The sequence below is a fragment of the Symphalangus syndactylus genome, chromosome 14, assembly GCF_028878055.3.
Source record: "Symphalangus syndactylus isolate Jambi chromosome 14, NHGRI_mSymSyn1-v2.1_pri, whole genome shotgun sequence".
Taxonomy (NCBI): domain Eukaryota; kingdom Metazoa; phylum Chordata; class Mammalia; order Primates; family Hylobatidae; genus Symphalangus; species Symphalangus syndactylus.
In genome coordinates this window covers 66,260,353-66,276,103 of record NC_072436.2, presented here as the reverse complement: position 1 = coordinate 66,276,103, position 15,751 = coordinate 66,260,353, and the positions used below count along the sequence as shown (strand labels likewise).

The window sequence follows — 15,751 nt, the reverse complement described above, 5'->3', positions numbered from 1 at the left end:
AAAAAAGGCACTCCATCCTCAAGACTCTTTACTTCTGGATGTCAGACAATTGTTATAATAGATGATTTCAGTAGAACAGGACACTTGACTGCCACCTGCTGGAAACTTGTCATTATAACTACTAAAACCATTCTAATCAACACGGAGCATTGATTATACATATTATATGTTATACAACATATAACATAACTACAAAAAAAAGGCAAAACAATAAATGTATCTACCACATTAACAGCTAGCATGTGGCAGCCTTGTGAAGTGTACAACCTGAGCAACTGTGCATGGCAAGCCCTGTACTGCCTGGGTTGTGTATTCCTGGGGCCATGGGGAGTTGGGCAGGGATTTGTAGAGCTCAGGAACTACCGTAATCAAGATACCTGTCGATGAATCCCTGGAAAGGCAGGCGCACTGGAAATCCCTCCTTGCGGATCCTCACGGTCTCCAGCACCCCTGAATAGCGTAATTGTGCCATTACCACATCTGGCTCAAAGAGACCTGGCTCCTGTAGGGATGCCCAGAGAGGGAGTCTGCACATTGGCTCAGCCATGTGCAAAGGGCACTATCATGGTGAACAGTCCCAGTGCTAGGCTGGGCAGATGCAGGTCCTGAGAGGCCAAGACACTTGCCCAAGGTCACACAGCATGGGCAGGAGGATTTGGCTCTCTCAGAGGCCTCAGCTCTCACTCACCTTCTTGTGGTTGGGCTTCAGGCAACGCATGAACAAGGGGTTACACCTGGCAGTGGCAGGAAGAGGACAGCATGAGGCCTCAGAAAAAGAAGGCGCTCAACCTCTGAGGGTCATGAGGTGGGTTAAGGATGAGGCTGTGTGCTCCGCCCACCTGCCCCCCACCCTACCTCTCCATCTTTTCCACCAGATCCAGGAGTGACTGCTGGAACTTGGCGGCCACGGTGTGCGCCTTGTAGAGCCGAGTGACGGAGCTGCTCTTGCCTAGGCGCTGAGGGGCAGCCTGTGGGGCATGGCTGGAGAAGAGGTGTGCCACCACCTGGGCAGGGGTCGGGGCAGGGAAAACAGACCGGCAGGGGCCGGGAGACCAAAATGAGGAGGAACAGAGAGCAGGAGTAAATCTCCGGACCAGGCGGATCTGAAGACTAACTGGACCCCTGTTCTCTCTGCAAGGCCTCTGTCATCCTGGCTTGCATGCTTCTCAAAACAGGTGGGGCTCAGCACCTTCCAAGGGATCCATTCCATAACTGGCTTTTTCCCCTTCAGTCTAAGGAACACACAGTTACTGACTGTGTGCCTGGCCCCAAGGTGGCCTGTTAGATACATGGTTGTGAACTCTGGCTATGACCTCATGAGGAGGTTGCCCAAGGAGAAAGCAGAGGGCCAGATAGGGGAGGTGATGTTACCAGGCCTGTGCTCTGTCATAGGGCCATCTGCTGGGCGTAGTGTAGCTGGGATGCAGGGCCTCCCCAAGCCTTCAAGGAACCCAAAGTTGGTCCCCCAAGCTCTCCCCCGGGGCCTTATGGGTGGGGTGGGGGAAACTGAGAACACCAGGAGGTGGGATTGGGGGAACAGGTCTGGCAAGAAGCCAGGAAAGAATGGGCCAGGGAATGGGGTGGGGCCCAGAGTGGGGTAAGTACAGGGCAAGGCCACAGCTGGTGGGGTACAGGGTTAGAATTGGGAGTGGGGCCGGGGTCTAGCCACTGGGGCTGTGGGGAGCCGGAGGGCAGGATCAGGATGAGGCACTAGGTTTAGGGCAGAGCCAAGCTAGGTGGGAACAGGCCAGGAACAGGGTGTCCAGGCCACCCTTGTCTTTGGCCAAAGCTAAGCGGAGCCAGGACGTGGCAACACGGTCCCAGGCCTGAAGGCGGGCTGGGTGTGGGGGTGGGGACATGCCTGGGGGCAGGGCCAGAGCGGTGGGAGGCGAGGCTCACCCGTGTCCGGCTCCGTACGAACAGGTCCAGCACATCCTGGCGCACTTGGTCGTGGTTCTTGTCCAGGAACTTGTGCACCTGAAAAGGGGAACAATGGCCTGGGTCATCCTGGCCTCTGTCTCTCTGTCTATCCTAGGAGCGACTGGATCCTCCTCATTTCTATGGTCCCCACCCCTCCAGCCCCCACCACTCTCCCTACTCCTGGGGGAGGGGAGCATTCGCCATGGCTTCACATGACCAACCTGGGTCTTGGCCTCACCCTCAGTGAAGGACATTGTCCTGTGCCCATTCTACGGATGAGAAAAGTAAGGCCCGGATGGGGACAGAGGCATGGAATCCTAGCCTAAGACACCTCCAGGGCAGGAATGTGCCTCAGATAATAGTGATGAGGGTGACCACAGTGATGTCACTATTGATGAGCTACTCTTTATCAAACCCACCCTACATTTTTCACACCCACCCCATGAGTTGGGCACTATTATTATCCCCATTTTCCAAGTGAGAGAACTGAGGCTCAGACTGGCTAAGCAATTTGCTCAAGGTCACGGAGCTGGGGCACAGCAGAGCCAGAATTGGACCTGGCTGTGAATGTCTGGGGCCAGTGTTGTGCTTCTGTGTCTCCAACAGCTAGCAGCACTGCAGCACCAGCGGCCAGGCCGACTGTCTTGGGGCTCACCTGGTAGGTGACCTTGCCTGCATAGTGCTTGATGGTGAACTCAGGCAGCGGCATCTTGGGTTTGGAATAGAGCGGGTTGGCGCCATGATGGTAGTGGCACTTCTGTAGGAAGGTGTGGTCTGTAGCCTGGGGGCAATTTAGGGATCAGTGGGTGGGCAGGAGGCCTGGACACTCTGTTCCTGGCCTGGTGGCAACCTCACTATCCCCGACTGCTCCCAATTGAGCACCAGAGAGGAACAACTCACAGCTTCCCATGGCTGCCCACCTCCCTGGGTCAGAAGGCGAGTGCCTTAGCTAGGCACTGGAGGCCTAAGTGGTTCCTTGAAGACAGGTGTAGCTGGGTGAGCTCCTAACTGCCTCCCCTCCAGGCCAACTGCCTTTGCACTCTATTGATCTCACTGCCATTCCACCCTTGTGTTTTGCAATCAGGATTTGAGGCCCAATCCCAAGGTTACCTACTCCAGGAAACCGTCTGTGGCTTTCCAGACTGGTGCAGCCTCTCTTCTGAACACCCACAGCTGCCCATCTGGCCTCAATCACCCCAGGTTGTAAATAGTAGGTCGGGTGTTCCAACCCCCCACTGCTTGCCTCAGGCCAGAGCAGAGAGGCATGGAGTCAGGGTGGGATGAGGACACGAGGCTGAGAGATCTGTGACCTGACCAGGCTCACAGTGCCTGCGGCTCACCTGGGGAAAGCAACACTGGTCGTCGAGGATCCGCAGGATGCCATAAGGCTTCAGTGAGATGAGGTTGATGCAGGGCTGGTTGTCAGCAAAGGTGATCTCCTGCCAGTCGATCTGCTCACGGATGTACTCCTCCTGCAGGCAGTGGGCAGCAGGAGCTCAACCTCCCATCGCTGTCCAGGGCCCATCCACCGTCCCTCCCAGGTTGAATCTGAAAGAGCCTGGCCAGCAGCACCTCTGCTTGCATACCTCCCAGAACAGGGAGCTCACCCCCTAATAAGGCAGCATGAGCCAACTCAGGGTCCTGCTGCTCCCTCTGCCTGGGACAGCCCAGTAGAGGAGAAGAAGGACCCCCCCAAGGGGACTCCTCTCTGAGCACAGCACCTCAGCACCTTTCCCTCCAGAACAGAGGCCTTCCCATGGGCTGGTCCCCAGCTTAGAATGCCTTTCCCTCCACTGTCTGCGGATGTCAGAATTGACCTTAAACAACCAGTATATCCTCATCTGTCTCCAAGGAGGTCCACTGGCCAGTCAAGATAGGGACAAGAGTATTAATGGGGCCCACACACCTGCTCCTCCTGGAAGACGATCTTGTTGAAAAGGTACTGAAGGTTCTCGTTTGCGTAGTTAATACACAGCTGCTCAAAGCTGTTGAAGCTCAGGTCCTGCCAGGTGGATGGGGGGGCTGGGACTGGTCCTTCCTTGGCCACCAGCCTGTTTGCCCCTACCTTCCCTGGTGGCAACTTCAAAAAGCTAGAGCTCAGCCACAGACTCTCAGCTCACAGACAGAATCTGACAGGCTCTGTCCTGACAGCACAGGCAGTGGCTGAAGGCCAAGGCTCTGGGGCCTTCTGCCTGGGTTCAAATTGTGGCTCTGCCACTTTCTAGCTACATAACCTTGAATAACAGCCCCATGCCTCAGTTTCCCCATCTGTAAAATGAGGATATTGACAGTACCTGCCTCACAGGGTTGCTGTAAGGATGACGTGAATTAACAAAGTGCTTTGAACAGCACCTGGCACATAACAGGTGCCACGTGAGTGCCTGTGATGGCTGCATGGTGATCTTGCCCTGTCCCTCGCCACTTCCTTTGCTTTGCACTGGCACAACAGTCACCCCCCACACATGAAGTCCAGTCCCAGACCTCGTGACCCACCACCCCTCCCAGCCTTTGCATATTCTGTTCCCTGCTCCTACAGTGCCTTTGCTGGGTCTCAGGAGTGTCTCATCGTCATCCAGGAAGCCTTCCCCACCCAGCCTCACCTGGAGGCTCCCCAAGGGCAGGGCCCTGGCTGGTCCTTCCTGGGCAGCTGGTATTGCCCAGCACAGGGCCTGGCCCAGAGGCCTTGGGAGTACTTGTGGTGAGTAAAGAAAATGGAAGGAGACAAGGAAGATGGTGACAGGGAGGGGTCCATGGAGGGAGGATGGCACCTGCTGCAGCACAGAAAGGGATGGGAAGGGCAGCCCGAGATGCCTGAGGGAGGCGAGATCTTGCCTATGTCCCCCGCCCCTCAGCCTCCTACACGGCCCCACCTCAAAACCATAGATGTCCAGGATGGCGATGGACAGCGTGTCCTGCCTTGGGGACACCAGCGCGTTGACCCTGGTGATGAGCCAGCTGAACAGCAGTGCATACAAGACCTTGGCGATGGCGTCCCTGAAGCAGAGGTGGTGCTGGTGTGAGCAGGACACGGTAGTGGGGTGCTGGGCCTTGGGGCTCAGGCAGGGGAAGGCGCGGCCTCACCTGGCATCCACAGCGCTCTCCACAGTTAGGGGCGTGAAGATCTTCTCTCGCATTGTCTCCTAGGGAGGGGCACAGCCCTTGAGTGACGTCAGGCTGGCCACTGCCTCCAGAAAGCCCCCAGGGGACTAAGGGAGTGGGATCATGGGGAAGGGAGGCTGGAGGGATGTTGTGACTGTGCACACAGAGACTAGGCAGGACCACCCCTGCCCCCACCCCGACTCTGCCTGGCAATGCTGCTAGTGGTGGGGACTGCAGGTCTAATGGGGGAGACAGAGGCATCAGCAGATACAATGAGATCAACCGTGGGAAGGGAGAATGGGCCTAGGACTGTGAAAGACCAGAGGAGGCACTGACCCGGCCAAAGATTAGGGAAGGCTTCTTAGAGGAGGGGATACCTGGATAGGGTCTTAAAGGATGAGTAGGTGTGAAAAGAGGAAGAACATTCCAGGTAGAGGAAACAGCCTATGCAACAGTCTGAGACTGGAATCTGAAATGTCTTTGGGGTCTGAAATTACTCCCCTCCATGCCTGACCCAGGGACAGAGAGAGCAGGAGAGAGGGAGAGGGTGCCCACAAAGGATCGGCACAAGGCAGCTCTGTCCAGGCCCTGGTAGAAAGCTTTGTTCGAAGGCCAGATGCCCACAGACTCACGGTCACTTTGAAGGTGATGGCCTTCTGCAGGCCCTCAGGGGAGATCTGCAGCAGCTCTGCCACGGCCTGGATCTCCCGGGCACTCACCACTGAGGCCACCTCCTGTGCATCTGTCTATGCAAAATACCAACAGGAATGTGCTTTGAACTAGATAAGCTAAATTTAAAGTTCATATGAAAAACAGGGCCGGGCACTGTGGCTCACGCCAGTAATCCCAGCACTTTGGGAGGCTGAGGCGGGTGGATCACCTGAGGCCAGGAGTTCGAGACCAACCTGACCAACATGGAGAAACCCCGTCTCTACTAAAAATACAAAATTAGCTGGGGGTGGTGGCACATGCCTGTAATCCCACCTACTCAGGAGGCTGAGGCAGGAGAATTGCTTGAACCCGGGAGGTGGAGGTTGTGGCGAGCCGAAACCGCGCCATTGCACTCCAGCCTGGGCAACGAGCGAAACTCCGTCTCAAAAAACTTAAAAAAAAATAATAAAATAGCCAATCTCAGCTACTCAGGAGGCTGAGGCAGAAGAATCGTTGGAACCCAGGAGGCGGACGTTGCAGTGAGCTGAGATTGCGCCATTACACTCCAGCCTGGGCGACAAGAGAGAAACTCCGTCTCAGAAAAATAAAAAACAGAAACAGGCTGGGCACGGTGGCTCATGTCTGTAATCCCGGCACTTTGGGAGGCTGAGGTGGGAGGATCAAATGAGGCAGGGGGTTCAAGACCAGCCTGGCAACATAGTGAGACCCTGTCTAAAAAATGTACTGGGCATGGGACCTAGACCTGTAGTCCCAGCTACTCAGGAGGCTGAGGCAGGAGGATTGCTTGGGCCTAGGAGGTTGAGGCTGCAGTGAGCTATGATAGTGCCACTGTACTCCAGCCTGGGCCATAGAGTGAGACCCTGTCTCAAAAAATAAAAAGAAAAAAAGGCCGATTAAAAGAAAAAAAACAGTGTAGTCATAGACACAGTGCATAAATAGATTAACAAAGCACAATAGAACGTCTGGAATTAGACATAAATGTATATATAAACTTAGCACATGACAAAGATGTATTTTTCTTTCTTTTTAAAAATAATTTTTTTGTAGAGATGAGGTCTTGCTATGTTGCCTAGGCTGGTCTCAAGCTCCTGGGCTCCAGCAATCCACCTGCCTTGGCCTCCCAAAATGTTGGGATTACAGGCATGAGCCACCATACCCAGCTAATAAAGATGTATTTTTCAAATCAAGAGATTAGGACAATTGAGTAACCATCTGGGAAAAAAGTTGGATTCCTACGTCACACCTTACTAGGATAAATTTGGATGGATCAAAGATTTAAATGTTTTTTAAAACTCACAAAATCCATAAAAGGTCTTAGAAAAAGTTACGGAAGAAGTCTGTTACAATTTTAGGAAGTTTCTCCAAAAATGAAAAAAAAGTTTAAAATTTCAAATGTAAAATTTAAATATACTAGAAAAGATTGATAAATGAACGATCTAAAAATAATTTTAAAACAATTTGCATAAAAAACCCAACAGGCCGGGCACGGTGGCTTACGGCTGTAATCCCAGCACTTTGGGAGGCTGAGGTGGGCGGATCACGAGGTCAAGAGAGCAAAACCATCCTGGCCAACATGGTGAAACCCCATCTTTACTAAAAATACAAAAATTAGCTGGGTGTGGTGGCACACACCTGTAGTCCCAGCTACTCAGGAGGTTGAGGCAGGGGAATCGCTTGAACCTGGGAGGCAGAGGTTGCAATGAGCTGAGATTGCGCCACTGCACTCCAGCCTAGTGACAGGGCGAGACTCCATCTCAAAGAAAAAATAAATAAATAAAATAAAATAAAATGAAATAAACACCAAAGGGCTGGGCACAGTGGTTCATGCCTATAATCCCAGCATTTTGGGAGGCCGAGGCCAGTGGATCATTTGAGGTCAGGAGTTCAAGACCAGCCTGGCCAATATGTGAAACACTGTCTCTACTAAAAATACAAAAATTAGTGGGGCGGTAGTGGTGTGTGCCTGTAATCCCAGCTAGTCGAGAGGCTGAGGCAGGAGAATCGCTTGAGCCTGGGAGGCGGTGGTTGCAGTGAGCCAACAGGAGTGAGCCAAGACTGCGCCATTGCACTCCAGCCTGGGCGACAGAGTGCGACCCCTCCCTGCCAATAAAAACCCACCAAAAAACACTGTAAACAAAGTTGAAACATAAATGACAAACTGGAATATATATTTGCAATTCATATCAGACACAAAGGGCTGATTTCCTTAATATATGTAAGGAGGAAAAAGATGAACAACCCCAAAGGAAAAGAGGAAAAAGATGAACAACCCCAAAGGAAAAGAGGAAAAAGATGAACAACCCCAAAGGATAAAAGAAAAAAACAGGAACAAGTGATGTGTGCACAGTGTAATCTGAAAGGGAAACAGGGAAGGCCTTGGAAAAGACGGCCAAGTCCAGAGGGTGCGGGCCCCATGGCAGGCTGTGGCGTCCCCTCACCTCATACTTCTCAAAGTAGACGTTGCCCAGGTGCAGGATGGAGGCCAGGATGCGGAAGATGCTGTCCTGGTCTTCACCGCTGAAGCCCAGCACCTCCATGGCAGCCAGGAGCCGGTGAAAGTCATCTGCATCGCTCTTTCCTGCTATCTCACAGTTTCCACCCTGCATGAGGGCAGAGGCTGAGGGTCAGGGAGCTTGGGTGGGGCTGGGGAGCCCTCCAGGTCCTGCTCTGCCCTGACCAGCAGTGTGGCCTGAGCTGGTCACTCAAGCTCTCATTCCACTCTCATGGGCACGGAGGCTCTGAGCAGGGCTGAGGACGGAGTTCACAGATTCTAAGTGCAATGTGTGGCAGGGGCTGTCACCTGTTGACCTTTGCAGCTGCCCAGTGATAGTAATGAAAAGAGTAGTAAGTGTTTACTGAGCATGTACTGCATGCCAGGCCCTGTGCTCAGCTCTTTACATGCGTTTCCTCATCTAAGCCTCACTACATCCCTGCAAAGTGGTACTATGTTGTCCCCATTTTACAGGTGAGGAAACTGAGGCACAGAGAGAGGAAGTGTAGAAACTCTAGACTGGTTGGTTCTGTTCCAGGTTCCAGAGAAATGAAGTCAGGTAGGCCTTTCCTGCTTCCGCTTTGGACCCAGAAGACTCCTGGTCCCCCTCACTGCCATGAGATGTCTTAAATCCAAACTCACCCTCCCCAAATCTCCATCACCTTCACACTCCATCACTCACAACTCGGTTCCCAAGGCCCATCCAGAGGTGTCGGGGTGGGAGGACCAGAGCCAGGGGCCTTCGGATGCCTGCTGGCACTCACCTGGTTCAGATAGTAGTAGGTCTCAGCCTCTTGCAGGCTAAAGGCCTGTCGGAGCTGGGCAGGCAACCCGGCCAGCAACTCGTAGAAGATGTGGTAATTCCTCTCGTTTTTGGCCTGTAGAATGGGTAGGTGGGCACAGAGAAGGGAGCCACCTACCTAGGTGACCCCCAGGCACACATACAAGCCCAAGCCTGCCCACAAATGCACATGCACACAGTGGGCTGCAGATGAGAACATGTGCCTCTGTGATGGGTGAGGCTCCCAGCCTGGTGCCAGCTGCAGGTGAGGGCAGAAGCAGAGGTGCCCTGGTATGACTGAAGTTTGAGAGGGTTCTGGTGGGATTTTATTTGGTTAGGAGAAATAAGAGAAAAGGGACCCGTCTTCTCTTATGTGTACTGGCCACACACACCTGGATACATGTGTATCCATAGCCCACATGTGCACACACAGAGCTTCTTGATGGCTGAGCACTTCCTGCGCACCAAGCCCTGTCCTAGGCCCTTGGGACATAGTGGGGAACAAGGCAGAGAGAAGCCCCTGACCTGATGGAGCCCACCTGCTAGCTAGGGAGACAGACACTCAGCAAATCACTGCTTAAAACATAAAATATATGAGACAGGGAAAAGTACACTGGAGAGAAATAAAGCAGTGGATGGGGTGGGGGTTCTGATGGGATGGAGAGGGGCTGCGTTTTTAAATGGGGAGCTTCCTGAGTGGGTGAAATTGTAGGGGAGACTTGGAGGAGGTGAGGGGTTTGGCCAAGCAGGTGCCTGAGGGATAAGTGCTCCTGAGGGAAGGAACAGAAGGTGCAAAGGCCCTGGCAGGAGTGTGCCTGTGTGCTGTGGGGCAGGGAGCAGCCACTGTGGCTGGAGAATGGTTGGGGAGGGGAGGTCCTGGGCTCACATGGACACATGTACGCATGTATTCGTTCATTAATTTGACATCTACCTAGCCCCACCACGGGCCAGGCTCTGAGTATCTGTACCTCCCACCGCCACCCTGCCCAACACAGAGGCCCGGGAGGGGGTGGCCCACCTGAAACACGATCCTGGATTTCTCAAGCAGGTACTGGGAGGTTATGGCACCAGAGATCACGCCCCTGGGGTGGGGAGCACAGTCAGCTCTCAGTGGGGGTAGGAGGGCTGGTGTTGGCTCCGAGGGGCTGTGGCAGGACATGGAAGACACTGCAAGGCTTTTGGGAGGCCCTCCACTGTCCCAACTCACCCTTCCAGAAAGATTTCCACGAACTTCCCAAAGCGGCTGGAGTTGTCGTTCCTGACGGTTTTGGCATTACCGAAGGACTCCAAGAGGGGTGTTGCCTCCAGGATCTGGACTCCAGAAGGAGATGTGAGAATTGAGGGGCTAGGCACTGTTCTGGGGGCCTGGGTGGGGGGCATAGCTGGGGACACCCAGACACGAGCCTTCCCAAGGACCTCCCTTTATGAGGGATGACCAGAGAATCCTGAGGTCTCTCCAGTGCTCCCCAGTGTTTCCCACCCCATGCTGCCCAACTCCCACACAGCAAGCCCCATGCTTTCCCTCTCCCAGCCTTCCAGCCTCCGTGGCCCCCCACGGCAGCCCCTGACCACAAGCCTCAGCCCCGCCCAGGACAGGCCTTTGGATGTCCTTTCCTGCCTGTCCCTCCACCCACACTGGAGCAGGCACATCCACACGCATTTTCCCAGACACACACACACACACACACACACACACACACACACACACACTGAGTACCTTTATCTTCAAGAGCGTCCAGGAGGGAGGACAAAGAAAGAGACAAGAACAGAATGGAGTCACTAGCAGGACCGACCACCTCTCTCTCCAGGAGACTAGGAGCCTCAGACCAGGGGGGAACTAGTAAAAACCTGTGAGGCTCAGAGACCCCAGGGGTCCAGGCTTGGGGACTGCCATGGGGTCTCCAAGGTATGAAAATATGCTGAATCTGCCTTCCAAACGGCTCTGGGGATGTCCTCTTCTCCCCACCCCCATGCCTACCACCAGCCAAGGATCCTCCCTGGCCTTCCTCACTGTTCCCTGACACCCAGGCCCACTCCTGCCTCTGACCATTGACATCTCCTGTTCCCTCTGCTTGGAAGTCACTGCTCCCACGTACCTGCATGCCCCCCCGCACCCGCCTCACCTTTCACAGGAAGGCCACCAGAATTCTCTCTCCGGTAGCCCTCAGCCCCATTGGCAAACTCTCTTATTTTCTTGGGCATTGTCTGTCTCCCCGCTAGAATGTCAAATCCCACAGGCACGGATCTACTGTTTGCACATCTCTGAGTCCCCAGCATCTACACGGACCTGGTGCTTAGTAGGCCCTCAAAAAATATCTGCTAAAGGGATGGAAAAAGGAATAGCATCAGCTGGGCATGGTGGCTCACACCTGTAATTCCAGGACTTTGGGAGGCCGAGGTGGGCAGATCACGAGGCCCGGAGATCGAGACTATCCTGACCAACATGGTGAAACCCTGTCTCTACTAAAAATACAAAAAATTAGCCGGGCGTGGTGGTGGGTGCCTGTAGTCCCAGCTACTTGGGAGGCTGAGGCAGGAGAGCTGCTTGAACCTGGGAGGAAGAGGTTGCAGTGAGCCAAGATCGCAACACAGCACTCCAGCGTGGTGACAGAGTGAGACTGTCTAAAAAAACAAAACAAAACAAAAGGAATAGCATCTCAGGGGCAGAGCTGCCCAGGGGTGACCATGGCTGATCACAAGCTCCCACCTATTTAAGCACCTACTGTGTGCCAGACACATTGCCCTGATAATGCCATTGTTAATAATGCCATTGTTAACAATCCCATGAGATAGATACTATCACCCGTTTTGCAGATTAGGAAACTGAAGCTTAGAGAGGTGAAATGACATGCCCAGGGACTCCAGAGTCCACTGGAGTGATGAGCATGGGCCTAGTGTGTACGTGGCACTTTCTTCAGCTGAGGCACTTCCTCAGGGTAATCTTTTAGGGAAGAAGCAAAGGAGGTCCAGTCACCACAGAAACAATACCTGTAGTTTTGGAAATGGGGCCAGTTCCCTCCATCTGTCCCATTTAGTCCAGGAAATACTGTACCCATTGCATAAAGGAGTAAACTGAGGTCCAGAGAGGGATGGGGGCTGGCCTGTGATTGCTCAATGAGTCAAGGTCTGCTTGGGCTTTCCTGTGTACTATCCCTTAGTCCGGGAAGCCCTTGAGGACAGGTTGGCTGCTTCTCTGTTCCCGGTGCCCAGCATACAGCAGGGCATAAAGCCAGCAGATGGAGTGGGTGAACACCAGAGGGGAGGAACCTGTGGTCCAGGCCTCAGTCAGTCAGGGCAGAGCATTCCCTATGCTACGTGATTGGTTCCAGTGAGGACATATGACCAAAACTTGCCCAGTGAGACGGAGCTCTGAATGTTTCATTTCTGAAATGTTGGGAGGGTTGATCATTATGGTGTCAGCTTGCTGACCAATGGGAGGCAGATTGAGGATGATGCCTATACATGGGGGAGGGTGGAGCCAAGACAAGAGACATTGTTTAAGATTCTGGATCCAGCCATGCCTAAAACTGAACTGGACTGTTTGATTATCTGAGGAGGGAAGAGCCATGTCTAGGAAAGGAGCCCCATGGTCATCACAGCTGGCAGGCATATCCTCACACATTCTGTGTGCCTGGCACACAGAAACTCCCAGACTCAGCCACATCCACAGCTCCATCCGTCCTCCCTGACAGCTCTCTGCCATGGACTGCAAATCTCAGCTCCTGCACCACCTCACTCCTCCCTTCTTATGTCTCAGTGTTCCCATCTATAAATGGATGCAAATGTACCTACCTCCCAGGGTTGTCGTAAAGCTCCAGTGTGACGATAACTGAAGGAACCCAGCACTGTGCCTGGCCACAGGAGGTGCACAAGGTACACTTAATTCTTTCCCTGCCTACCTACCTAGTCATTCCACAAGTCTGACCTGAAAGGTTTTGAAAACTCTGCTTGGAGCAAGGGATGATCTGTTTGGTCATCAGGTGGCCTGGGCTGGGTTGGGAGAGCCTAGTAGGCCAAGGCAGGCATCAGAGGGGGCCAGGCCAGGCTGGAACCTGACTGCAAAGCCTGAGCAGCCCCCATCTACGCCCCCAGGATCACCTTGCTGCGCTCGCCCCTGGCTAGGACATTGTGCCATGTGCAAACCTTTGTGGGCCCCAGGGTTGGGGAAGTCTGGGTCTGTGGTTCTGGAGTCCGAGCTGGCAGGCCAGCCCCACCTTCTCCTGAGCTCCAGGCTGGTGGTGCATCCATCACCTCCCTGCTATCTCTGTGTAGATGCCTAGCAGACACCTCTTCTCAACAAACCTGCTCCTCCTCCACTGCCCAGCCTGCCTCCGTGCTGCCTGTGGCTCAGACTGAATGTCTGGGGTCACTCTCCGACAGTTCTCCCTCTCACACCCAAGTCTTTCTTCTCTGTAGGTTGCTGGCTGGCTTTGACCTGTACCTGGACCCAACCTGCTTGCACCTCAAGGCCTTTGCAGGCGCCCCTCCCTCTGCCTCTTCACTGTCCCCTAGACATTCCCAGAGCCCACTCTCTTGTCTTCTCGGTACAGCCTACCCTGACCACCACACTTATGACTGCAACCCCCAACACTCATCACCCTTCTCTTCACTTTTTTCCTCCACAACTCACCACCTACCCTTTCACATACACATAATTTACTTATATAAGTGTATATATATATATATATATTTTTTTCTTCCTACCTCCACCACTAGAATGAAGTTCCCATGAGCGGCAATATTTGCCTGAGTTGCCGCTACCCCTCCCCAGTGACTAGCCTGGGCCTAGCACACAGTAGCTCTTCAGTAGACCTTTACTGAGGGAACGGATGCAGTTCTACCATTCTCAGGCTCAGAGGGCTTAGCACTGTCTTTGTCAGCAAAGCTCCAATCCTGCAGACTTTGGTCTGGCATCTACTGCCTCCCCCACCCCACCCCTAACCCACACTCACGCATGCCCTGCCTCTTGACCGCTGGGGGCTGCATAGCTTCTGGGTGTGAGAATATGGCGGCCCCAGGGCCATGACCAGGAAGGTGAGGCCAGGTGGGAGAGATGGGATGACTCCCCTTCCCTATGTGGACTCCCGTTCCCTATGTGGACTCCCCTTCCGTATGTGGTCTCCACTCTGAACTGGACCCGGAGGGCTGGAACCAGGAGCTGCCACAGAAACACAGGCAGGCAGGAACTCTCACCCCTCAGGCACACCCCTGGGACAGGTGGCAGAAAAAGCAGCCCTGGGCAAGGCCCCCTTCTGGAACTCAGCCTCCTCATCTTCCTGGTGGGCCAAGGAGCCTTGCCTCTTGGGGAGTACATGAGGTGTGCTTATCAAAGGGTGTTCAGCCTAGGGTCCTGGGGAGACAGGTAGACTCACCTGCTGCATGACATCCCGTTTCTGGTTCACGGCGGCCAAGTAGCGCAGAATCAGCTTGGTGGCCTCAGTTTTGCCAGAGCCGCTCTCTCCACTAACCGAGCAAAGGGGCAGAGTGAGCTCCAACCTTTCACTGCCTCTTCTGGGGCACCCTGACTCCCATCATGAAGCAAGAGGATATGTACGCTGGGCCAACCCAGAGGTACCAGGCAATCTTCCAAGGTCCCACAGCAGTTCTGGCCAGATGCAGGCCTGCTACCTAAGGTCCCCCATTTATCCCCCACATAAAGGCAGCCCACTCACCTGATGATTATGCACTGGTTCTGTTTGGCATCGAGCATTTTGGCGAAGGCGAGATTTGCAATAGCAAAGAGGTGCCTGGGGAGACAGGTCATTAGAGCTGGCCCCTGCCTCTAAGCTCCCAAACCTCCCAGGGATTGGGCAGGGAGCATCTGTAATCACCAAACAGCCAACCCTGCCCACCCCTCACCCTGCTGGGGGAATGCTTCCACCCCCGTCCTGGTCTGAACCACAGTGGCCTCCAACCTGTAGCTGCGGCCCTGCCTGGGGAGAGACTGTCAGATTGAGTAGGTGGGCTGCCTTTCCCCATTACCTCTGACTCATGGCTGAGGTGCAGCCGGGCTCCAGGCTCCCAGAGCAGGGGAAAGAGGGGCCCAAGAGACCCCAGGGCAGCCCCCCTGAGGCACTCACGGGGGATTCTCTCCCAGGGCCCGTCCGTTGTACTGCTGCACGTGCTCCGGCCCATAGATTCCAAACATTTGGTATGGGTTCACCGACACCAGGATGCTCCCAATGTATGTCTGCTGGGCAGACGGTGGCCTCAGTGTCATGGCTCCTTGCAGACCTCTATGACCCTCCCTCCCCTACGCTGGGAGCCTGGCTCCGTTTCCATCTGGACACATATCTGGCTGCCTGGACTCAGGATTCCCATCTAGAGCCCTCTACCAGCTAGCTGGGCTGTGTGCTCTAGCAGTGGAATCTCAGGCACTGCACCAGGCTGAGCTGAGAGTAGTCTGGAGTGAGCAAAACCCCACAGCCATGATCCTGGGTGGGCTCCTGCCTACTTCATTTGTTCAAGGTTGGGCCCAGGCTCCAGGAACTTTTGGCTCCTGTTGAGGGCAAACCTCCACTGCCTAGAGTGAGGAGTTGGGGAACTCAGGGGATCCTGATGTGGCCAGAGCCCTTCTGGGTGTCCTTGTCTTCCACACTGGCACTGAGCCCCTGGCCCTCTATTCTGTCATTCTCAGGTCAGAGGCTCCCCTCCGACCCCTCTGGCCACCCCACTCTGGGGTCCAGGTCTATGGATTCTAGGACTCTTGAAGTTCAATCTGTCAGGTCCCAGGTGGTGGGGGTGTCACATATTTCTGGATTCTCTGTCTCCAGCTTTCTGCCTCTGGC

The 15,751-nt window shown here is 54.2% G+C and overlaps 1 protein-coding gene across 1 annotated transcript in view; it reads right to left on the bottom strand.

Annotated features, from left to right (window-relative positions):
• The window catches only part of MYO15A (myosin XVA), a 60,922-nt gene that overhangs the window by 38,192 nt on the left and 6,979 nt on the right, over positions 1 to 15,751 (bottom strand). Inside the window, exons 4-20 of the mRNA XM_055241588.2 lie at positions 15,044 to 15,153; positions 14,636 to 14,710; positions 14,332 to 14,426; positions 10,171 to 10,279; positions 9,982 to 10,045; positions 8,947 to 9,060; positions 8,130 to 8,291; positions 5,652 to 5,765; positions 5,002 to 5,060; positions 4,791 to 4,914; positions 3,827 to 3,922; positions 3,261 to 3,392; positions 2,576 to 2,701; positions 1,900 to 1,977; positions 856 to 1,004; positions 689 to 734; positions 378 to 502 (exon numbers count right to left, since the gene is read on the bottom strand). Coding sequence (XP_055097563.1) covers positions 378 to 502; positions 689 to 734; positions 856 to 1,004; positions 1,900 to 1,977; positions 2,576 to 2,701; positions 3,261 to 3,392; positions 3,827 to 3,922; positions 4,791 to 4,914; positions 5,002 to 5,060; positions 5,652 to 5,765; positions 8,130 to 8,291; positions 8,947 to 9,060; positions 9,982 to 10,045; positions 10,171 to 10,279; positions 14,332 to 14,426; positions 14,636 to 14,710; positions 15,044 to 15,153 — 1,778 coding nt within the window. The remainder of the gene's footprint in view (positions 1 to 377; positions 503 to 688; positions 735 to 855; positions 1,005 to 1,899; positions 1,978 to 2,575; positions 2,702 to 3,260; positions 3,393 to 3,826; positions 3,923 to 4,790; positions 4,915 to 5,001; positions 5,061 to 5,651; positions 5,766 to 8,129; positions 8,292 to 8,946; positions 9,061 to 9,981; positions 10,046 to 10,170; positions 10,280 to 14,331; positions 14,427 to 14,635; positions 14,711 to 15,043; positions 15,154 to 15,751) is intronic.